Source organism: Nelumbo lutea, chromosome 7 (assembly GCF_056320005.1).
Source record: "Nelumbo lutea isolate HS-2025 chromosome 7, American lotus-T2T, whole genome shotgun sequence".
Lineage (NCBI taxonomy): Eukaryota > Viridiplantae > Streptophyta > Magnoliopsida > Proteales > Nelumbonaceae > Nelumbo > Nelumbo lutea.
This window is the reverse complement of record NC_142690.1, coordinates 11,709,656-11,735,585: the sequence shown is the minus strand read 5'-3', so window position 1 is coordinate 11,735,585 and position 25,930 is coordinate 11,709,656. Positions and strand designations below refer to the sequence as shown.

Sequence of the window (25,930 nt, the reverse complement as noted above, 5' to 3'; positions counted from 1 at the left end):
TCATTCTTGTTGAAGTAATAATATGAATCGAAAATTAATTTCTCTTGTTAATTTTAGAGGTTCAACTTGAGAGAGATAGAGATGAGCATCCAATTTAAATTTTATGGGTTTGATGATGTGGAAAATCTTTAAATTGTGTACCTGAGTTGCATGCAAACCTACCTATTTATGATATGGGCACATCCCAAATGACTTCCCAAATCGAAATGGCCCTACAGATGGGTAAGGTATAGATTTGGGCTCTCTGGTTCAAAGTCAAACTTGCCTCATGAGTAGAAGGTAGACAGCTCAACTTGCGAATCGCTCAATAGGGTCCCCTGTCAGAACCCAGATCACATGTGGTGAAGCTGGCGCTTATTAAAATTATCTAGCTAGCTTCTTGTGGAGACCACAGTTTATCCAGTGGCTTCGTCAATGCCTGTGGCTTTATTTTTATAAATATGAGCCGGGCTAGCTAGCCTGCAAATATTTGAGCAAAATCAGTTGTTTATCTGAATGAAGCGGGTTCTGTGTTAAGGTACGTTATATGGACCTTCATTCTATCTAACCCGTTTGTCTTTCTCTTCAGCTTTCAGTTGGATTGGTTTGAACTTATTGACCCATGCACATATCTATTGGATGGTCTAATTTGATCCAAATGAGTTCCATGTGCTTTGCGCTTTAATTTTTCTGCAATTTGCATGAGTTAAGAACAAAGTAAGGTTATACGAATAGTTCAATAATCAATACAGATAATTGAAAATGCCAGTACTGCCCAGAGGCGCGCGCCAATGTGGTGGTTGAAAGGACTTGACACCGATCCCTCTCAAGATTATAAAAGAGGAAGGCTAGCTGTTAGCTAGACTACAAATATTTCCTATCAAAGTAGTCCGATCCAAGCAAAGCCAATTGAGTTTGAGGCTAGTAAAAATGAGTTTATTAGTCGCATTGCTTCAGTCGTTCCTTCTGATGATATGGCCAACTATGGCGGCACCATCAAAGGTGTCGTCGATGGCGAAGCCCGGTTGCAACGAGACGTGTGGCAACATTACTGTTCTATACCCCTTTGGTTTGGATCAGCCAAACTGTTACAGAGACGAGCACTACAGTCTGACCTGCAACTACACTTTCAACCCTCCCAAACTATTCTTAGGAAGCTTGGAAGTCTTAGAAATATCATCCTTAGGGCATTTGCGTATCAACAACTACATGAGTTTTGACTGCCACAACAGTTTGGGTAAAAACTCCAGCAGTTTCAGTTATTGGGTGGATTTAAAGAAATGGCCTTATACGTTTTCCGCCACCCACAACAGATTCACAGCCATCGGATGCGACACTCAAGCCTACATAATGGGCTCGTCCGGCCGCAACTTTAGAAGCGGCTGTTCCATGCTCTGTAACGATTTAGGAAGCGTGGTTAACGGGTCATGTTCAGGCATTGGTTGCTGCCAGACCTCCATCCCAAGGGGTTTCAAGAGGTTCGACCTGCAGCTTTACAGCTATTACAACCACATCTATGTCTGGTCTTTCAGTAACTGCAGCTATGCATTCCTGGTTGACTCCAACTGGTACAATTTCTCAGTATCCGATCTTCCAGGCTATGATTTCTATGATAAATATAAAGGACGGATCCCCATGGTTCTCGACTGGGCGATAGAGAATCATTGGTGCCCAAATGCTTCTACAACTGACTCTAAATATGCATGCGGCAACAACAGTGAATGCTTTGACTCCCCCAACGGCCTTGGCTATCTTTGCAACTGTTCTAAAGGCTACCAGGGTAATCCTTATCTTGAAGACGGATGCCAAGGTAGATAACTAAAACCCCTTCTGTTCAGCAGGATGAGTGTATATAGAGTAAAACCCCTTCTGAGTTTGATGTATATATTAATGGATTGCAGATATAAATGAATGCGAGGACCCAAATAATAATCCCTGCGAGGGGATCTGCACTAATACGCCTGGGGGATACACTTGCTCATGCCCACATGGAAAGAAGGGGGACGGAAGGAAAGACGGAACTGGTTGCTCAGTGACACAGTTTCCCGTGCTGCAACTGACTTTAGGTAATAAAATTTACAGTATCTCAATTTCTTTCTTTTCAGAATTAAACAAGATAAATTTACAGTAGCTCAAACCAATCAAATTACCACTTTTAAAATCTCTCTCGACGTTTCTTCAATCTTCAGAAATAACTAAAATGCGTAAATGGAAAAACTACAATACTAAACAGCTCTTCTATATGGCTATATGCATTAATTCAATTTCAGGAATGATGAAAAAAAATTGATAAAAATAGGTCAAAATTACATGGTATGATAAGGTATAAAATGGTTGGTAAATTTTCTTTTGAAAAGAGAGCCCCTAGGCAATTTCATTCAACATTCTAGGTTAGTAAGTCTGATACATTTGTAGATTTTGAAAAAGAAGGAAGAGGGTGACCATGTATATATAGCATGAAGAAATTAGCTTGGCATGGCACAGAACTAACGAGCAATCAAACTTATGCAAGTTGCATCAAGGAAGTCATATGCAAGTTGCATCTTCTTCAAGAATGATATTCAAAAATTGCATATGGCGTGCAATTTGAAGTCCATCATAGAATGCCACCACTATAGCTTCATAGTGTTTCATCTCTAGAGCTCTACAGATTAAAACAAATTATTATGATCACTTACAATCAAAAGCTTCCTTCCTCAGACACGTGTCTATTCATTCAAAAAGAAGCATGAGCTTCAAGATGTAGTTATTTGCATTCTCAGAAAGAGTTACTGGTAGTTATCTCCACTAAAATGAAAAACAAAAGAAAACTCATTTCAAATAATATAAGATTCATAAAGTGGGTTATTATTTAAAAATAAAACTTGATTTAATCTCTTAAATTAATAACAAATTTATTTATCAAAAAATATCAAACAAAATATTAACCTAAATTACAACATAGAAAATAGGTGTCAAATAAAATTTATCATAATATATGAGTACAACATATCAGAATACTAGCCACGTACTTAGTATGGGGTCATTCTCTAATGATGTTTAAGAGGTGTCGGGATGCCTTATGTTCGTTGATAATATGGTATTAACTGGTGAAATTAAGGAAGGATCAAATGTAAACTTAGGTTCATAAACAATTACATTAGAGACAAAAGGTTTCAAAATAAATAGGATTGAAATTGAATATATGCAATGTAAATTCAATAACAAGAGTATAGAGAAAGCTACATTTATGATACAAGACTTAGACTTAATTCAATGTGACTGTTTTTGTCACCTTGGCTCAATAATTGATAACAAAGGATAGATTCAAAAGGATGTAAGTCATAGAATTAGCGTAGGATGGACAAAATGGACATGTGCATCTAAGGTCTTATGTGATAGGCAAATACCACTTTAGCTAGAAGGAAAAATGGAGATGTGCAACTAGGGTCTTATGTGATAGGAAAATACCACTTTAGATAGAAGGAAAATTCTATAGAATTGTTGTAAGGCCAACTATGTTCAGTGGATGAGAGTATTGAACAATCAAAAAGAAATATATCTAAAAAAATGAGTGTGGTAGAAAAGCAAATGGTTGATAGTTATTGGTTTTCAAACTCACAGAAATGCTAACTATAATTTTTTTTTTTTGGTGGGGGTGGGGGGTGTTTAACTTTTAGAACCCTTCTTAGCATGTTTATTATAAAATTCTGAGACCACAAAACTAGTAAATAATAGATTATTGTCTCTTTGAATTGTACAATACAGAATTTGTGTGTTGTGCATATTAATACTTTGAACAAAGGACTTGCTGGAACTAATGAGAAATTATTTAAGCATCCTCGATTTAACATTGGATATGGCTATTTAAAGAGAAACTAGTAAATAATGGATATGGCACTGAACATTACGAAATAGAAAAATTGGATAGGATTTATACCATATGTCACAAAGCTCAAATGGTGATGATGATAAGATCCCTTAACATTCAACAACTAGCTAATGATCCATCCTAGAGTTACTAACTAAAGGATTGGCACAGGCCCAGGCCCATCCCGAAAGTTTATAAAAAAAATCTGGGGTTTTGCAGTTTTAGGTGTGAGACCGGCTGATTAAGAAGCCAAGTTCAACCGTTGGTTTGGCCTTCTAATTACTGTACATCCAAGGGTGGAACCATGGAATTTTCATAAGTGGGCCAAAACCTAAAGTGGATTAGGAAGGTAGGAAGGAATAAATATAAATGGGCCTATAAGGGAGCCAACCATTTGGTTGGAGAGGGGGGAGGGGAAAAATTTACATGAAAATTGTATTACTAATGGGGGATTTTTGGACCACAGGCGGCCATGGCTCCCCTGGGCCTCCCTGGCTCCGCCCCTATGTACATCAAAATAGAACGTTTACGTTTGTTTGTTTGTTTTTTTTTTTTTTTTTGATAAATAAAGTAAAGCTATAAACTAACAAAAGGAGTTTACATATTGTTCAATACAAGCTGGGGCCCTGCTCCACTCCATATACTGAGTCCAAGAATTTAATTATTTGGGCCAGAGAGTGAGCTGCCCTATTAAACTGGTTTGGGTTGTGAGACTACTAGTCTACTTGGTGACTATATAGCATCGGTTAAGAACTTAGAGTCCCTTTGGTTCGTAGTTGGAATTGGAATCAGAATTCTCTAGAATCAGAACTGGAATGATCCATTCCCATAGTCTATTTGGTTCAAATAGGAATGAGAATGGGAATTAAAATCAGTAGGAATGAGATTTCATTCCCAAATCAGAGGCAGGGAATGGCCATTCCCTCAAATAAGGAAATACCATTCCAACAGGAATGAAAATGGGGTTTCGATTCCGCCCAACCAAACAGTTGGAATTGGAAAGGGCTATTCCAGTTCCGATTCCAGACCCCTATTCCCACGAACCAAACGAGGCCTTAATTTGGAGTCTTGAGTCGCTTTTCTTTAGCCTATGTTGCCTTGCATATGAGAATCCCTGGATCAGGCCAGATATCCTTATCCTACTCCCTTTCGGAAACATATAACCTCGTAGATTGCTTATCTTGACAGGCCACTGGGGATGGGATATAAGGTAGCCGCAAGGGTCAACAATACGAAGGTACCTTCTAAATTGATGGTCTGGATTTCATTGATCCAATTAATAACCTATATAAAAGAGAGTTTTCCATTGTTTTTTTTTTTTTTTCAAAGGCAAGGAAAGAATTTTTTTCCTTCCTTCCTTTTCTCTCTCTCTAAGGAAAGAGAAGGAAAGAATTTATACCCTTTTGGTCGATGATCGAACTCTTCAATTACTTGGTGAACAACATAATGGCAACAATATGAAATTCACATTTTCCAGCATTCATGATGCCAAAATAATGAAATAGTATGTAAATTAATTATCAAAATTTTCATGGCCATGCAGGTGTTGGCTTAGGGGCATTGTTCATAGTTATTGGTAGCTCTTGGATATTTTGGATACTTCAGAAGAGAAGGCTTGCTAAACTGAAAGAGGAATTTTTTCAACAAAATGGGGGCGTTTTACTAAAGCAGCAACTTTCCTTACATGATAACCCTATTGAATCTGCTAAAATATTTACTACAGAAGAGCTTAAAAAAGCAACTGATAACTTTGATGAGAGTATGATACTCGGTCGTGGAGGATATGGCACAGTATACAAAGGAATTCTACCTAATAATAGAGTAGTTGCCATTAAGAAGTCCAAAGTAATTGATGCAAGTCAGATTGAGCAATTTATCAATGAGGTGATTATTCTCTCTCAGATTAATCATAGAAATGTAGTAAAGCTCTTGGGTTGCTGCCTGGAGACTGAAGTTCCTCTGTTGGTATATGAATTTGTTACAAATGGAACCTTATTCCATCATATCCATGACGAGGGACACAGAGCTTCCATTTCATGGGATGATCGCTTAAGAATAGCTACTGAAACTGCAACAGCACTTTCTTATTTGCATTCTGCAGCCTCTCCACCAATTATTCACAGAGATGTCAAGACTGCTAATATACTATTAGATAATAATTATACAGCAAAGGTTTCAGACTTTGGGGCATCAAGGTTGGTGCCACTAGATCGAACTCAATTTACGACCTTAGTGCAAGGGACCTTGGGCTATTTGGACCCAGAATACTTTCAAACGAGTCAACTAACAGAGAAGAGTGATGTTTACAGTTTTGGTGTGGTTCTTGTGGAATTATTAACTGGGAGAAAGGTACTTTCATTTGACAGACCTGAACAAGAAAGAAATTTAGCTACCTATTTCACTACTTCCATGAAAGAGGAGAATGCTTATGAGATTTTGGAAGCTCGAGTGGTGCAAGAGGCTAGTACGGATCAACTCCAAGAAATCACTAAGCTTGCAAAAAGATGTTTAAGATTGAAAGGGGATAAAAGGCCTACAATGAAGGAGGTGGCAATGGAGCTAGAGAGATTGAAGAGACTGAACAAACATCCATGGGATGAAAGTAATCTTGAGGAGACCCAGTGTTTGCTTCATGAATCTTCAAGTTACCATAATCAAAACGCAGTTGAGTGTGATAGTTTGGGCAACCTAGTTCCATTAAACAGTGGGCGATGATTATTTGAAGGTCCAATTTATGCATATATCCTATGACCTTTTACATCACTATGTGGTCAGCAACTGTTACTTGCAGAAGTTAAATGGATGGTTTTGTTTTTTCTTTTTCCTTTTTATTTATTGGGTCAGTGGCGACTTACGTTACTCTATTTCAACAAGGATGTGGTAGACAAGAATAAAGGGTTAATGGAAATCTATGAAATCAAAGGAAGATGGATGTGGTTATTTTTATTTTCTGTATCGTCTAGATGGACTCTAATAGATGCATGCCAATTTGCCATTAGGGAATAATAACTTTTATACTTCTTTGTGCTTAATTTGTGATTTTCTAGTTTTGACATCTTGGGAGGCAGCCCAACCTGAACTTATGCACCGGTGGTCTGTGGTCGGTGGAGGCAGCAACTTTGGGCCTTGGGCTGAAATAGAAGTTGGGCTTCGTCTAGCTCAAATTGGGCTGCTCAAGGATACGTATACCGATGTGATTCCAAGCCTGGCCCAAGACCACTTGATCTGCTACAGTATATGCAAACTTCGGATATATTTGTCTGAGAAACAGTAGCCAACAAATAGCTTATTCAAAGGGGCCCATATTTCGATTTACAAGTGTTTGTTATTTCGAGAAACAAAAAAAAATCATATTTGGTAGAGATGCAAGCTGATTTAAAGTGATTTCACTTACTATTAAAACTGCTAATATACGAGTTCACATCTGCACCCTATAAATGATCCACATGCACATTTTAGCATGCATTGAGAACATCTCCCAATGACAAAGTATATATATGGAAGATGTTCTTAATACACGGTTGGGATATAGTATGGGGCGTTTATGGGACACCCTCTGTCTGAGTGCAGATGTGAATTCGCTATCTATTAGATCATAATTATACAGCAGTAGTGTTAGACTTAGGGGCATCAAGGTTGGTGCCATTAGACTGAACTCAATTTAGTATATTAGTGCAAGGGACCTTGGGCTACTAAGATCCAGAATATTTTCGGACGAGTCAAATAACGGAGAAGAGTACTTTCATTTGACAGACCTGAACAAGAAAGAAATCTAGCTACCTATTTCACTACTTCCATGAAAGAGGAGAATGTGTACAAGATTTTGGAAGACCGAGTGGTGAAAGAGGCTAATACAAATCAACTGCAAGAATTTACAAAGCTTGCAAAAGGATGTTTAAGACTGAAGGGGGATAAAAGACCTACGATGAAGGAGGTGGCATGTGGCAATGAGCTAGATAGATTGAAGAGACTCAATACACATCCATTGAATGAAAGTAATCTTGAAGAGACACAATGTTTGCTTCATGAATCGTCAAGTTATCAAAACCAAAACATTGTTGAGTATTTGAGGAACCTAGTTCCATTAAATAGTGAGCGATGATTATGTGAAGGTCCAAAGCATGTCTAATTTAATTTATAATTTTTCGTTTTTATTTATTGGGTCGGTGGCGATTTATGTTATTCTATTTCAACAAGGATGTGGTAGAGAAGAATGGGGAGTTGATGGAAATCCATGAAATCAAGGGAAGACGTATGGTCATTTTTATTTTCTGTATCATGAAATTTTCTAGATGGACTGTAATTGATGCATGCCATTGCTATTAAGGAATTATAACTTTCATACTTCTTTATGCATCATAATTTGTGATTTTCTAGTTTTGACATCTTGGGAAGCTAAAACTGAGTATCGCCCTGATCAAACCGAACTTATGCACCGGTGGTCTGTGGTCGGTGGAGGCAGTAACTTTGGGCCTTTGGCTGGCATAGAAGTTGGGCTTCGACTAGATCAAATTGGGCTTGCTCAAGGGTATACCGTGTGATTCCTAGCCTGACCCAAGACCGCTTGATCTTCTAGAGTATATGCATACTTCGGATATATTCAAAGGGTCCTAAATTTGATGTATAATAGTACAACATGGTGATTTAAAGATTTTTAGGATAAAGCAATGTTTCTCTTAGGGGGTGTTCTTTTCTTGGATTTTGAGAGGGGGAAAGTTGGTTAATGGGATTTTGGTTTTCATTGACCAAGAATCACATGTTCATTTTTCAGATTAATGTGGGGACCAGAGAAAGTTTATTTTCCTGGGTTAAGTGATACCCATCTCCTAATAACTTTTCAACGTAGGAGGAAAGTTGCTAAAACTTGAATGGGATAAAAATGCCCCTTTTAATAATAATTTTTTATGACTAAAATGATCATTACCTTTTTTATTTGAAAAATAAAAGAACATGAATAAATGCACTTATTCAGGTCGGTGTTTCCTAGGAAAAATTTACCCAAATAATTACATTTACCCGAATAAATAACTTACCGAAAAGTGAGTGGGGCCTTATTATGAAGCTCACTTGGAGATTCTTCTCTTTGACTCAAACAGCCTATGGGCTCAATTTCTCAAGGTAAAATATCTTGCTTCTGAATCATCCTTTTGGAGGACTAATTCTAGAGTTGAGTATCTGGTCTTCTCTGTTTTATTGTCGAACTCTCATGATTCATGGACTTCACTGGGTGATTGTCTCAGGCTGTAAGGTGTACATTCTTGATGATCCTTGGACTGAGGGGTGGAGTCCGGATGCCATTAAGGCCGCAAGTTCGGAGAATTCACCCATCCTTATTCGAGAAGTTGGCAGAGGAACATTACTAATTATCACTTCCCTCTTGAAATTGCTGAACTGATCCCCCCAAGGTTTAAAAGATTACAACATATTGGCCCGTATCATTCCAATAACATCCTGATACATGGAACGCTATAAATCCAATAGTTTTGTTTCTTTTCGTTTGTATCATATTGATATGGACCCGTATCGAGTCGTTTCAGGTTTGTATCGACCAATACAGACCGATATTTTGATTGTATTGGCCGATACACATTAGAATATTAGATTCTCTCTCCCTCTCTCTCATAAATAAACCTATTTAATAATTCTTTGTCTCTCTATAACTCCTATATTTAATAAAACTTGCCCTAAATAACTCCTAATCCCCTATAATTATTACCTCTCTTAATAATTCATTTTCTCTCTTAATTAATAATTAATTACTACATTTATGACAATATTCAAATTCAAATTTTAATTTGACCCGCCATTAAAGCAATAAATGCAAAGTTGATTTGTCATTAAACCAATATATTTAAAACTACAAATAAGAAAGGTAAAGGGAATTGAACCCTAGTAATTTGATTGTAATAAACATAAATAAATCACTACACTATATTCAATTGTTGATTACAATTGTATGTATTATTATTCTTAAGCAAATATTTTTCTTCTTAATGGATGTTCATTAATTAATGTTAAAATTGATATACTAATAAGCATTAATATAAATTATATTGATTTTCTGAAAATTAATACACATTTTACTCCTATTATCTTCAACAATTACCAATTTGTCCCTATATCTCACATTTTATATAAACTATTGAGGTTTGGGTTTGTATGTTTAAGTAACTTGTTTTCTTTATAAGTGTTTAGATAACTTATTTAAGGTCATATAAAATTTATATTTATTGTTATTAATGTATTTTTCTTAAGACTTATATAAGTTTACTAATGTATCCATGCGTATCTTGATTTTTCTTATATATCCATACGCATCCAAAATGTATCCTGAAACATTTTTTAAAATTATCTTTTTGATACACATCTTACGTTTTCGATGCCTTGAGTCAAGGCTTAATGAAATTTTGGCCACTAATTAAAAAAATGGTGAAAATCACAACAAATATTGGACAAAAGACAAACAGGTGGAAGCCACTCTCTTAAATATCATGTTCAACTTATATTTTAGAGGTTTAGGTACTGGACAAAAAACACACCTATTGGACAAGTTACATTCTTGTTGACATGTAAGACAAAAATCAAGCATTGAATAATTAATAATTTACAAACTTTGTTTTTCTCAAGGATCAAAGTAGTATTGACTTTGAGGTAAACATAGTGGACATCAATATTGAATGCTATGAAATCCAATTTATTGAAACTACAATAAGCTATATATAGCTTGATTGAGTTTTAAATCCTCTTTATCATGAAAATCATTGGTTATTGAGCCTAGAAAACTACAAGTGGTGATAGATGCCCTACATTTTCAAATTTTTATTGTTTATCTATTTATAATTTATTGAAATGGGCAGAGAAGATCAATTCAATACCTTGATCTTGATCCAGGTGGTGTTTCGTTGATATTTAACAAAATAGAGTGAAAGATGTGAGGTTCATCTCAGGCGTTTAGTTTTCTGAACCCTTATCCCCTATTCTTCTAATAGGGTTTGTTAGTTTGTTAGAGCAAAACTTAAAGTTTAAAGCATATTTTAATATATCAAAATTGGGATTGGAAGATGTTTAAAACAATGTTAATATTATTCGCACATGCCAGTTTTAGGTTGAAAAGATGCTGATATGGCACTTTCTCTGATTTAATGTAAAAAAAAAGAGGGATGGGTGTATAGGATATCCTGTAAAATCAAGAGAGGAAACAGAGCACAATAACTCATTGCAAATGTATAAACCTCATCGCAAGCTGTATTGAATGAAATGAGAGTATTTATAAAATACATTTTTGTGTCAGAATGGTAACTGACTTATAACTAATTTGCATTCACACAAGTGGCAATTAACACGTGGTTAGGTTAGGTAGCCAGTTGTCCAAAATGGTAACTAATGGAGGATATCATCAAGCCTCTACAATCATGCAAAGCCCAAAATGAGTCCATTCAAGCCTCTAATGGAGGATATCATTCAAGCCCTATAGTATTCCCGCTGCACAGTTGTCGTGCCTCATGGATAGCAGATTCAAGCTCATTTCCTCCCCCTCCCTTGAAAATAAAATGTCAATTTAACTAATTCTAATTCTTATTTTGATTCTTGTCTGAACCAAATAGGCTATGGGAATAGATCATTCCAATTCTTATTCTGAAGGATTTTGATTCCTATTCTAATTCAAACTGCAAAGCAAACAGATCCTACTTATTCAATGCCCATAATACCTAAAGGGTGCATTCTGGGGAGGCCAAACGAGATCAAGGGCCGGCTCAACACGAACTTTTGCAACTACTACTGTTATTGGAATGAAAAAGACTACTGATTTTGAAGCTTAGGAGGTTGGGCCTGCTAATGGTGCCTGGTAAGACTAACATAGAAGTTCAGGCCTTTGGTTTTTCTCTTCTTTGTACAGGTAATTTCCTCATAGATCTTTTATAATCAGGTACAATTGAATTTTTGAAAGAAATGTGACAACCGGTTTTCTTTGTGGTATAAATAGCAACTGATTTTCACAGCAAAAGAGGTACCTTTGGTGCGTAAAAAGAAAATAGAGATTTTTTTTTCTTTTAAATGTTTATGCATAAAAGAACAGGTTTTTTGTTAAGAAATTAATATGTAATGAAAGGATTAATGCTTCGTCTGTTGTTGAATGAAGTAGGACTCTTATGACCAGACAAGAGACAAGTGTGATATTAGTAGAGAAGAGAGTAGATCACCTTGGTTATAGGAAAACTGGAAGTCCAAAATCACCTTGGAGTTGGAGAAAATTTTCTTACTTCGTGATTCAACTATGATATTGGCAATGAACAGTTTTGGCCATTAGTTTTTGGTCAATGGTTCGACCATATTGTCAAAATGAACAGATTTGTTGCAATTTAAAGAAATAAAAATAATCAAAAACCATTGTTCAGATTGAATGAATTGATAGCAACCGCGTAGGTCAATGAGTCACTGACCAATTCAATGGTTTAGGGGTGAAACAAAACTGGTTGTATGAATGGTTTTTTTGGGTCAAATGGTCCAACCATCTCAATTAATGGTGGTTCAAAAACAATGCATCAAAAATAATAATGGAGAACAAGGACCAAAGGCATGAAACTATTTTCTGTGAGAAAACATAATGGGGCTAATGGGAATTTCATTTTCTCCGTTACTCATAATGGGAGGTGTTTGCTTGTATAATTTATCTTAAAATTTTAAGAGAATTTTGTGGAGAGGTCTAAGTCCATGTTTGGAAGTGCTTAAAAATAAGCCCTTATTCGAAATAAGTATTTATTTGGGCTAGAACCACACCAATACCATTAAGCATTTATTGGTGTTTGTTAAATAAGTCCAAAATAAGTATTTATTTAAAAAATAAGGATTTATTTTGTAAGTTCAAATTTAGAATTTTTTTAACAATAAGCACTTGTATCATTTTTCCTACCAAAATTATCCACAATAAAATTTTCTAATACCATTAATGCCCTTCGAATCTAAAAGCCGAGGGTTTGGCCCATCGACACAATCTATGCCTTGTTCAGACATAACTATAACCAATGTTAAATGCAAAATCGTTGAGAGTCAGAATGAGCAGCTTCCCAATCACCTCTTAGAAAAGCTTTGTACAAGAGTCGGAAATGCCTCAGTTCCTTCAACACTTGTCGATGACTAATGAGATCCATGGTTCGATCTGTTGATGAACCAAACTTTCATTGTTAGAGTATTCTTTGGAGGAAAAACACAAATTGATTAAAAAATTGGGGAAGACATTCAGGGAGATGCAAAGGCGTGTTGAATTTGTCATTTATGAAATGAAGGACAAAAGTGCTTATTGGAGAAAAAAAAAAAAAAAAAACACCAAACACCTGATATGAAATAAAAAATAATCACTTAAAAAAGCTGGGTGCCAAATGCAAATAAGTGCTTATTCGAATAAACACTTGTTTTTAATCACTTATTCAATAAACACTTATTTTTAACATAAGCACTCCCAAATATAGCCTAAGTACAATGGAGATTTATGCATTTATTAGAAAACATAGGAAAACTTTTAAATAATTTACCTTTTCTTGGCAAAAACTCAAGATTCATTACTTGTAATTCAATTTAAATCCTTACTTTCTTTGTTTTTTTTTTTTTTTTGCAAAAAAAAAACAAAAGGAAACAAGATTATTTACTTATAGTTCAATTTAAATCTATTTTGTCCATCTGCCCACATAATAAATATAGGTTTTTTTTTCCTGATTTTGGAATTAAAGTGATGTCAGGATTAAGGCTCTTCTCATGTCACTGGACTCTTTCTTGGTATCTGGTGTTCTAAGATGGAATAAGGCCTCGTTCGCTTTTCGGTAAGTTATTTACCTGGGTAAATGCACTTACCCGGGTAAGTGCCTTTACCCATGTTCTTTTATTTCCCATGCAAACAAGGTAATGACCATTTTAGCCATAATAATCCATTATTATAAGGGACATTTTTGTCCCATTCAAGTGTTGGCAACTTTCCCCTAAGGTGAGAAAGTTATTTACCCACCTAAGAGATGGGTATCACTTACACAGGTAAGGTAAGTGATACCCAGAAAAATAAATTTTCCCTGATCCCCATATAAATCTGAAAAAAGAACATGGGATTTTTGGTTAATGGGAATAAAAATCCCATTAACCAACTTTCCCCACTCTCAAAATCCTAAAAAAGAACGCCCCCTAAATGAAAACGAATTTTCTTTTGATTAAGGTTCTTCTTATATCAGTCTGGGTCACTTAAGTTGCCACGAAAGTTGGATATCCCTTACCTAGCTTATTCTTTCATTTTTCTTCACCATTAACAAGCATTCTATGGATCTTAGTGGTTAAGACTTGAAATTAATCTTATTGGAATGGACTCGCACCCAGGCCAGTTTTAAGGTCTAGAGATTTACCTTATCCAACTGACCTGGAGATTTTGGCATTGATTAGCTAAGGTGGGACTCTCGACAGGTAAAAATTAAAATAAAAAAAAGCAGAAAATTTTTAACCTTTTTTTAACATTATTTTCTTGATACTACGCAATTTGAGAGTTCATCTCTTGCTACTTCTATATCTCAATCGTTCAGACCTGGTTATGTGTCTATCCTAGCTAAGGCTGTAACTTGACCAAGATCATCAGCCCAAGCTCCACCCGACCCAACCCAAGCTCTTGCGTAAGCTGAGCTTGAGTTTTTGGGTTTTGGAATAGGTCTGGATGAAAAAATTTGGGCCTGACCTATATTTGGTTTATCTTGGGTTGAGGCCTTGGATAGCCTGAGCCTAACCGGTCCAAATTGCCAAAGTCCAAGTCCATCCCTATTTGTGTTTGAATAAGTTCAGGTTGAAACTGGGTTTGTAATTAAATTCGGGCATGTCCTCGGATTGCACCTCCAGTTTTTTGTATATAAGGTGGGGTGACACCATTTTACTACGTATTTTATTTTTCACAAACAAACAATATAATGTAAAGTCGGAAACATAAGTAGAGATTCTAAGAGAATTTTGTTTCAAATTGAATAACTTTGCTTTAAATTGTTTGTTGAGATTGGCTACATGAGTCAATCTTCCCAAATTTAAAAACGAACCGCTGACCGAACTGGTTAGGGGTTCGGTTATCGAATCGAACGGTCCGACCGTTCGATCCAAATGGCTGGCCTGTTCTGACAAAAAAATAAAAAAATTTTAAAAGTTAAAAAACAGTCAAAACTGTTCGAATGATAACCGATCGGTTCAACAATTTGCTGACCAAAATCAACAGTTTTGGAGGAAAACAGAACTGGTCAGATGACTGGTTCCTGGTATTTCTGGTCGGGTCCGGTTTTAAAAACCCCACGGATCCCTGGAGTCTTATTTTCTAGATACGTACTAGGTTATTTTCATTGAAAAAGAAAGCCAATATAATTTTGAATGGTCTCGATCGAGAAAATTGTTATAAATGACTAAATGAACATCCTATGAAACAAAACGATTCCTGGAAAGAGAAAACTATGTCTTTGGTCCTGCTGCTTCTTCAGCTTCTGTTCTTACGGCCAGCAAGTGCGAAATTGTCGAACGTGTCAATGACAATGGCAAGGCCTGGATGCCAGGAGAGATGTGGAGACGTAACCATTCCCTACCCATTTGGGATCGGTGACTCAAACTGTTATAAGCAAGGCTACAACCTGACTTGTGAGGAAGGAAAACTGTTCATAGATACAGGAAATAATCGTCAACAAGTGTTAGAAATATCGCTAGGAGGCCAATTACGAATATACGCTGCCATCAGTTACAAGTGCTACTCATCAGTCCACGAATCTGATCGCCGAGATTCGTTCACTTCGACCATTAATTTGCAATCTTTGCCTTACACAATTTCCGACACCAGTACCAGATTCATGGCTATCGGGTGCGACACCATCGCATCCATAAATGGCTTCACCTCCAGCAATCGAAACTCCACAGTCGGGTGCAGCATGCTTTGTGGTGACAGAGAGAGCGTTGTGAATGGCTCATGCTCGGGCATAGGTTGTTGTCAGACGTTCATCCCGAAGGGACTCAAGAAAATGAACTTGGAGCTGGGGACCAACAACGCCCACCGTGAGATTATGGAGTTCGATTGGTGGTGTGACTATGCCTTGCTCGTTGAGGGAGACTGGTATCAGTTCTCAATGGCGGATCTCGAACGTTTTCATTTAGGCGAGAAAGCTAGCGTAGTTCCAGTAGTGCTCGATTGGTCGATAGAGAATTATACTTGCGAAAACATTTCAAGAGATGATCCCTCTTTTGCATGCGGCAAGAATAGCGACTGTGTTAACTCTCCCAACGGGCTTGGATATATTTGCAACTGTTCTCAAGGTTACAGAGGCAACCCTTATCTGGAAAACGGATGTCAAGGTAATATATATGTAATCTCCTTGGGGCCTGAGAGTCTTTATCAATAGTTATTTCTGGAGATCACAGTTTTATCTAATTATGGGTTGCAGATATAGATGAATGTGCCGATAAATCTATGAACGACTGCCTGGGTATTTGCAGAAATACACCTGGAAGTTACAATTGTTCTTGTCCACCCGGTAGCAAGGGGGACGGAAGAAGATTTCCTTGTAAGAAAAAGCAATTTCCGGTGGATCAAGTCATCATAGGTAACAAAATCAAACACTACTTGCTCATGTATATTTTGATTTTGACTCTACTTACCAAAAAGTATACTTTGACTATTTACTAGCTAGGTTGTTTGACTCCCGAGTCATAGATTATACAGTTCTACTTGTGGAATCTCCATCTCCTACCCAAAATATCTTCCCAGAAGGCCACAACCCTCCGTTTTACCGTGCTTTCATCTTCTTTGTCACCTCAGGGCTAGGCCTTGGGCCGGGCCCATATCACATGCCCAATTCTGACTAAAGAATAGAATTTGAATTGTGTGAAGTTGTACTCTTGATTTCGGGCCCATGACAATACAGTATATCAGCTTGGACCCCACATGTCAAGCTAATATGCTGTATCATGATTGGCCTAGAATTCTCCTTAGAGGATTCAAAGTGTCCAAGGCACCGGGTCTTAGAAAAAGATTCCTAAGTTGTTTAAACAAATTAAGGGGGAGTTGGACAACTAACCATGTGGTCGAGCACCCCCAAAGAGCTAAGATTCAAGAAACCGGTTGCAACATAAGTCTGGGAAAAGGGTTTAAGTAATTTCAATCTATAGATTATCATAATATAAAGTTCAAAACTTATTATTATAATTTAAATTATAATAATAAGTTTTGAACTTTATATTATGATAATCTATAGATTGATAATTCTAAATGCCATTTTGTCATATTGATAATTCTTAATGTTATATTAACACAATTTAATGATTAATATATACTACCATATTAAACTCAAGAATATACATACTATACTTCTACTATAAGTATAACTTGACATTTAATGGTAACAAGATTACACAGTCCATTGTAGTACCATAAAAAAACTATTTAAATCATTATTGTTAAATAGTTGTGTTTATGACTTATAACCAATCATATATACTGATAAGAAAGCATTATTATGAATCAATCAGGCTAAAAAAATTTTATGATAGATATTTAATCAATCATTTGATCTTTTAAAGTTATTAGTAAATATGCACATGCATTGCACACGATTGTTTCAAATGACAACAATAATAAGAACACAATAATATGGTGGCCTAACTATTTGAATCACATGATAGTTTCAATTGCACATTCCTTTTGTGCATGTACAAATTATGTCACTCCCAACAATTATGTTGAAGTTCATTATGTCTAACTATGTAATTTGGAAGTTGAAGATGCATGCAATGTTAGTGAAAGAAGATTGAGCAATTTCCTTGGAAAGAAAAAGAGAAGAAGCTTGTTGATATGAAAGATGAAAAGTTTGAAAAGAAATACTACATAGCCATGGTGGGTATTCTTCTCGCATTAAAACATTTTTTTTTATTCAATGCGTCCAAAGAAATCATTGCCAAGGGTTTGTAAGACAAATTGCATAATCTCTATGAGGGAAATTGATGTACAACTAATCCTTCCTCAAGAAACAACTCTATAAACTAAGAATGAATGCAAGAACGATTGAATGAGTTTTACACTCTAGTGCTCTTTTGGTTTGTTTTATGCATGATTCTTGGGATAGATTGATTATGAGTTTGAGAAATACAAAAAAAAAATTATCATTGGAATCTACCATTTCTATGTGACAAATAAAAGAGTCTCATAGAAAAGTTAGTGAAAACTCTTATGGTGATGAAATGATGGTAAGAAGTACATCTAGTGAGAGAATCAACTCTGATAGAAATCAAATAATATATATGTTGAAATGCAGGAAAGGACCAATGTTTTGGAGCTAAGGTAAGAAGGATTACTTTCAGAATGATTATGAATTACCTAAGGAAAATCAGAGTCGATCCAATTCTTATTAGGATCCAAATTCAAAGAATTTCCACAGTAAGTTAGAGCCAACCTAACTCTTATTGAATTATGACATTTCTTTCCATATGATGCCATGAAGAGATTGGTTCTACACATATTAGCTATGTAGTGGTGCAACTATTTACATGGGTGACAATAATACATATAAAATAGTGGGAGTTAAAGAAGTTAAAATTACCATGTTTGATGGCATCACTTGTATGGTATTTGGTGTATGACATATTTCAAGACTACAAAAAAGTATCATATTGTTTGAAAATTTTAATGAGGATGGTTATAAGTTTTATAGAGAGAAAGGTGAGTTAAAGATCATTTAAGTAGCTATGGTGGTTGCAAAAGGCAAATTGCAAGGTAACCTATACCACTAGATCAGAGATATCCTAGCCATCAATGCTATTGTTGCAAATATTGTGACTGGTTTTATCATGACTTTGCACAACCATTTAGGTCATATGAGCAAGCAAGGACTAAAGGTATTTTTGATCAAAATTTGCTTCCTAGTTTAAAATCTAGTGGATTTCTATGAATACCACCTATTTTGGAAAATACCATAAAGCTAGATTTTCTAAGTCTAAAGCAAGAAGTAGAGAAGTATTAGATAATACACTTTGATACTTGGAAAGCTACTATAAAATCTCTCAAAGGTTTGTAAATCTTGTTTCATTTATTGATGACTTCTCTAAAAAGGTACGAGCATATATACTCCAAAGGAAGAGTGACACTTTTTTCTTCTCCAAGAAGTTCAAAGCTTTGGTAAAAAACCAAGAAAGAAAAAGGGTTAAGTTTCTTCAAACAAATGATGGATCGGAACGTACCTAGAAAAGATTGTAAGGATTTTTGTAAGGTTATATCAAAGAGAGGTATAGTCAAGGATTTCTTCAAACAAATATTGGTAAATTAGTATTCCATTAAAGCACTTGATTATAAAGATTGTAAGGATTTTTGTAAGGTTATATCAAAGAGAGGTATAGTCAAGGATTTCTTCAAACAAATATTGGTAAATTAGTATTCCATTAAAGCACTTGATTATAAAATTCTAAAAGAGGTATAGTCAAGAAATCCTTCATTGCATACTTTTGCTATGATACTTATGTATGGATTTCCAAAAAGCAAATGATCAAGTTGGACGCAAGGTCCAAAAAGTGTTTTTTTTTTTTTTTGCTATACAAATGGTACAAATGGGTACAAGTTATGTGGTCCTACTATCTACAAGGTTATTATTAGTCAAGATGTTGTACTCAATGAAGACACAATGTAGAAAGAAAATATGTGGCTAAGCTCAGAGATAACAAAGAAGGTTTAAGTGGAACCTTTCAACAAAGATTTAAGATCAATAAATTGATGAAATTGTTGATGACAATGATGAAGGTAAATTGAATTTTTTGAGAGTGAGACTCATGGTTATCAAAGTCAACTTAGGTGGGATACAAAACCATTTGTCTACGTTTAGGGTTATGTGACAGCTTATGCATGCAACATAGAGGAGTATGATCTTACACTACAAAGCTATTGAAAGACTAAATGTTTGTCACTAGCAAAAGGCTATGGATAAAATGAAAGCATTGAAGAAGAACAAAGATTGGGAGTTAGTTGAACTACCTAAGGGTTGGAAGGCCATTGATTGTAGATGAGTGTACAAGCTCAAGAGAGATGCTCAAAAATTAACTTCTATGAAATGTTATCTCATGTTGTTCATTTGAGTACTATCCACACTATATTGAGTATAACTGAAGTACTTAACTTAGAGTTTGAGCATTTAGATGTTAAGACCGTCTTTCTACTAGAAAATCTCAAAGAAGAGATTTCTATGACCCCTAAAGGTTATATCAAAGAGAGAAGAAAGATCTGGTTTGTCGATTGATTAAATCACTTTGTGGTTTGAAGCAGGTACCTAATGTTCATAGAAGTGATTTGATTCTTTATCATAAGCTTTTGTTTTTTGAAGATGTGAAGAAAATTATAGCAGCTATATATGTGATGGTGACGATCACTTCAACACTCGTTGTAGGTACTAACAAAGAGAGTATCACCACATTATAAGCTTGTAGTACCAAGAAGTTTGACATGAATAAGGATGAGAGCTATTAATCATATTTTTGAGATGATAGTGTAAGGATAAGAAGAGTAGGAAAGTATGGATAATTTAAGAGAGTTATATTTAGTGGATTCATGGCCCATAATGAAAATAGCCCACCAAATTGGCTAAAGTGAAGATGACCATTTGACTTCACTGATTACATCATTTATTTAACTAATGAATAGTAGTTGATCCAATGGTTGAACTAATTTTGATAATACCTGATGTAACCGTTTTTGGTCACGTACCATTTTTTGTGATGTATAAAATTTTTTGGCTAAGTACCTCGTTGTTTGACCCGGTGATGAGCTACTTGGTGACGAACTGCTTGGGGGCGGATTGCCTGGTGGCGAACTGCTTGGTGGCGAACTCTCTGGTGGCAAATTGCCTGGTGGCAAACTCTCTGGTGGTGAACTGACTGATGGACTCGTCACTTGACTTGCTCCTAGGCGGCCTGCAACTCAGAGGATGGTGGAGCTCCCTGGTGCAGCGCAACCCGACTACCCTTCGCGTGAGGTGATTTCCTCTCCTTTGTAGGCGGCTGGAGCTGAGTGCGAGAACTGAATCAGAGGACCCGGGGGTACTTTCCCAGTGGGGACTCTCCGATGCCTAAGTTAGCATTCTGATTGCAGAGAGCTTGGAGAGAAATGAGAGAGCTAGAGAGTAGGGGTTACCCTCCTTTCTTTCCTCCCCCTCCCCTTTGGGGGGTGAGGGCTTTATATACTGGAGTCTTTGCGAGTTAGGTGGGTGAAAAGCCTCCAAACGGTAAGACTCGTCACATCCCGTCAGAACCGGGATACGGTGCTGAACTCCTCGAGGTCGTCAGGCTGGCGTTTGTGTCAGGCGGCCAGGTCAGCGCCTGGGCTAGGTTGTCAGGGCGACGCCTGCGTCAGTTGGTGGGTCGGTGTCTGGGCCAGGTTGTCAGGTCGGCGCGTGTGTCAGCCGGCGGGTCGGTGTCTGGGCCAGGTTGTCAGGTCGGCGCCTGTGTCAGTCGGTGGGTCGGTGTTTGGGCTAGGTTGTTAGGCAGGAGATCTTCCTGCGATACTTGGGAATGAACTGCTTAGTGGCGAGCTGCCTAGTGGTGAGCTACCTATGCAATGCGAAGTTGTCTAAGTTGCCAGGCTAAGGGTGAGCTGCCTGTGGCGAGCTGCCTATGGCGAGCTGCCTGTGGCGAGTTCAAGCTGCCTATGGCAAGCTGCCTATGGCGAGCTGCTTATGGTGAACTGCCTATGGCGAGGTGCCTATGGCGAGCTGCTTGTGGCAAGCTGCTTATGGAAAGTTGCCTATGGCGAACTGCTTATGGCGAGCTGCCTATGGCAAGTTGCCTATGGCGAGCTACCTATGGCAAGTTGCCTATGGCGAGTTGCCTGTGGCGAGCTGCTTATGGCGAGCTGCCTAGTTGTCAAGAGGCTACACTTAGTTGGCATTGAGGTGCCAGGTGTCACAATTTCACTGGAGGGTCAAATCTGCCCTCATCAATACCTATTCTATCCCTGGTGATACTATAAATAAGGGTCACTTAATTTCATTGTAATATATCTCACTAACTTATTTCTCTATACTTTAGGTGTTGGAAATGAGATTTCCATTTGTTTATTCAATACCAAATTTACTTGGCTTTTTATTCTCTTTCCTAATAAAAGTTACATTTTCACTTAAGGCATTCTATATATAGTTACTTTTCTTTATAACTATGAATTGTGTAAGCAATATTATAGGGCATCCAAAATGGTAAGTGAGATTTATCATGGGAGAAGCCTAATTCCTACAGGCCTAAAATATCTTAACTAAGGGTGAGATTGGACACCTTACTTTTAATATTAGCACATGGATAGTTTCCCTAAGATGGTGTTGTGTGATCTTAACCATTGGTGTTTGAAAAATAAGTGTTTATTTGAGCTGGGACCATACAATTAAGTACTTTTTGGTGTTTGAAAAATAAGTACAAAATAAGTGCTTATTTTAAAAATAAGGGTTTATTTTTTAAACCCAAATTTCCAGTTTTTTTTCAAGTGCTTATACTATAAAAAGCACTTTTTCAATTTTTTTCTTCCAAAGTTATCCCTAATTGAGTTTTAAAATACCACTTATAAAAATTTTCCTGGTTGAATTTTATAAATGTACTTTTATAAAAGTGCTTTTATAAAGTGTTTTGGTAAAACTTTTTTATAAAAATATTTTCACAAAAGTTTTTTCATAAAAAGTATTTTTACAAAAATGCTTTTGTAAAAGTGCTTTCATAAAAGTATTTTTATAAAAGTGCTTTCATAAAAGCACTTTCTTAAAAGTACTTTAGCAAAAGTGTTTTCTTATGATGGGTTAGCAACATTATTAGTGTATATAACATTATTTATGGATTATTTAACAAAGAGCCTAGTTGACCTTAAAAGGGATTGTAGACTCATCTAGCAAAGATATATTAGGACAATGACTAAAAGATCTTCCACATGGAAAGCTGCTTAGATAAAAAAATGCTTTCCTACTTTTGAATTTGTTTATATATTCATTTAGGTACCAGTTTTCGCATCTTGTTTCTACTTATGGTTTGCTCTTGGATATATTGTGGACTCCAAAAGAGGAAGTAGAACAAGCTCAAGGAAAAATTCTTTCAACAAAATGGAGGCTTTATGTTGAAGGAACAACTAGCATTTTGATTCCAATTCTGATTTTAATTCTTGACAAATTCCTTTACCTCCTCTTCAACGTACTCCTCACCATCTAATCCAGCTCTATAGAGACAAAGTGATTTTGATCAAAGCCAAAAGATCTTTGTAACAATCCACTACCAATAACGCCATCCGATAGGGAAACTATACTACCCGATAGGCCAAGACCCGTTATTAGGGCAACATCAGCCTCGTTGAATTGCACAGTCCTTCTACCAATTATAAAACAATGCCTAGTCGAGAGTCTCACGATTTCACTAAATAACTCAATAGGGACATCTCTGCAAGCACCTGTGGTAAATCCAAAAAGTGTCCAAAGGGAGTCTCTTGGAGCCTTCTCTTGTGCTCCAAACGTAGAGACAAACTCTGTAGCATCTCCCTAAACCGTTTCAAGGAGCACCTAGTCCCAACTTTGTCACCTGGCATTTTTCCGTCGGGAATTTAACCGTCGATTGTTAGCACAAGTAACAAAATAAATATAGTACCATTTAAATTTTATATATAAAGAATGACAAAACTCAATTAGCACTAGGGGTGATCATTTCAGCCTGGCCCAAAAATTCCGGGCTTCGGCTTGGGTTTTGTGTTCAGGCCCACATTAGGCTCGCAAATTTTCAAGCTAGGAATGGGCTAAGCCTGGCCCGCATATATTTAAACTTGCACATTTCTTGTATAATGTATACATATGTATACATGCTATTTTACATTATATTATATAATTTATATATAAATATTATAACATGAAATGTATAATTTATATTATTTTAATGTATAAAATAAGTTTATATGCATTTTATGTCATTTAATATATAGATATGTAATGTTTTATATATGGGTGACATTAGCCCGGAATCAAGCCCGACCCAGATCCGTATAGACCTGGGCTAGGGCTTATGTTTAAGGCCCAGAACCCCGGGTCGGTTCAGACCCGGGCCTAAGTTATAGCCCTTATCATAAGTGCAAAGCCCGGTCTGGACCCGGCCTGTCCCGGCCCATGATCACCCCAAATTAGCACTCAACAAAACCAAGAAATCATCAAAACCAAAATAAATGAATTGTGCAGAACGCAACACAGCTAGATGCTTACCACACTCAAAGCACCATAAAACACATTGTACCTCTGGTGATGAGAAATGAAGCTCCGAAGCTCCGGTGATTAACAACTATGAAAAATGGGGAAAACGCTGTAGCTCCCGCAATGAGAGATGAACCTCCGGTGATTAACGATTTTGAGAAAAAGAGATTAACGACAATGAGAAATGGAGAAGAGGGTGAGTGCTGTAGTTTCGAAATGGGGAAGAAGATGATGGAAAGATATTGTACCTTTTGGCTCTGAGAAACAAAGAAGACGGTGAAATTGCTGCATTCGGTTCAAATGAAGAAAAACAGTAACTTTGAGGAAAAAGACACTGCTGGATCAGTTCTTCGAGGAAGAAGATGTTTCACTTGGGGTGAGCTAATCAAAGACGACGGAGACGCCGCTGCTGCGTTCGGTTATAATGAGGAATGGAGTGACGCTGCTGTGTTCGATTCGAATGAGGAAGAAGGAGGTGAGCAAGAAGATGACGGGGATGCCGCTGGTGTGTTCGGTTTGAATGAAGAAGAAGATTACCATTGGAAGATGGCCGCTGGTGTGTTCGGTTCGATTGAAGAAGAGAAGAAGATGGCCGCTGCTGTGTTCGGTTTGAATGAAGAAAACTACCGTTGGCCACTAGTGTGTCTGCTGTGTTCGGTTCGAATGAAGAAGAAAAGAAGATGGCCGCTGCTGTGTTCAGTTTGAATGAAGAGAAGAAGATGATCGCTGCTGTATTCGATTCATTCTAATGAAGAAAATTACCGTTGGGATATAAAAGGTATAATGGGATGGAAAGTTTCACTTATCTGACGTGGCAGGATGGGGGAGCTGAAATAAATTTTACATTTATTAGGTGGGGTGGATTTGAATCGAGTTTCCGTATATCTTTAATTGAATTTTCGACTTTATCCAATAGAAATTCTTTATAAATGAAACCCAAAGGAAACCAAGCAATTTTGGCTGGCATTTCGTATGTCTTAATTTATCGTAAACCACACGTAGTTATTAGTCAATGCATATATAAGACTAGAAGAGAAGACTGAAGACTTTAACCAAGTACGTCTTTTTCAAGTCTCCGTCTCTCTCTTTCTCATATGGGGTGAATACCCAAATCCCTACTTAATACTGGGGACTTGGTCATTTGGCATTATAGTAAGAGACAAGGATTAACCAGAATGAAATACTTCATCATCCATGACAATGGGGTGAGAATTACTCGTATGGAATTTCAGGCCATAGAATAGAACAGCAAAGTAGTTTGAAGGAGTGTGTACACAGAGAACACCTAAGATTGTAAGAATAAATAAAAGAAAATTCTCAATAGATCTACTACTGTCTTTTGAAACAGGCAAAAGCAACAGGTTTATGAGTTGATATTGGACAATCGAGAAGAAAAGTTAGTTTGTGAATTGTGACTTTTCACTCTACAATATTCATTATTTTTTCAAGTAGACAGAAGATTTGCCTTACGAAGTTATTAAACAACTTTAGTGGTCAAATTAAATAATTAACGACATATAAAATATATTATTGTTCTTTTGATAATCAGTATATATCAACCTATGAAATTTCTTTTTGATACAAATCCACCTATGAAATATTTTAAGGTGGTCGCTCCATCACTGGCGTAAACTTTGGGGTTGAAATTAAAATCAATCCACCAGTAGTATATGCAAATCAAGGAGATCACGACGTCCTATTAGTATTACTATAACTGAATAAGCTTTTGCTTTTGTCAGCTTTGCGCTCTAGTTGTGAGATAAAAAATGAGTTCTGAATGTTTGGTAAGAATCGCTTTGAAACTGTCAACCTGTCAATGGGTCCCCATACCTCCCGTTGACTTGACTTTTATAGTTTTATTCCTGTCTGAGTTTATTCA

At 36.6% G+C, this 25,930-nt stretch overlaps 2 protein-coding genes across 2 annotated transcripts; both read left to right on the top strand.

Annotated features, from left to right (window-relative positions):
- The first annotated feature begins 909 nt into the window (after nt 1–909).
- On the top strand, nt 910–6,761 carry LOC148845111 (wall-associated receptor kinase 2-like). Its single transcript, XM_088955994.1, has 3 exons — nt 910–1,789; nt 1,881–2,045; nt 5,373–6,761. The coding sequence occupies exons 1-3, from the start codon at nt 910–912 to the stop codon at nt 6,542–6,544; spliced, it is 2,217 nt and encodes a 738-aa protein (XP_088812120.1). The 3' UTR covers nt 6,545–6,761.
- An 8,524-nt stretch (nt 6,762–15,285) lies between these two features.
- On the top strand, nt 15,286–25,828 carry LOC148845110 (wall-associated receptor kinase 2-like). Its single transcript, XM_088955847.1, has 4 exons — nt 15,286–16,171; nt 16,261–16,419; nt 24,398–24,658; nt 25,791–25,828. The coding sequence occupies exons 1-4, from the start codon at nt 15,286–15,288 to the stop codon at nt 25,826–25,828; spliced, it is 1,344 nt and encodes a 447-aa protein (XP_088811973.1).
- The last annotated feature ends 102 nt before the right edge of the window (nt 25,829–25,930 follow it).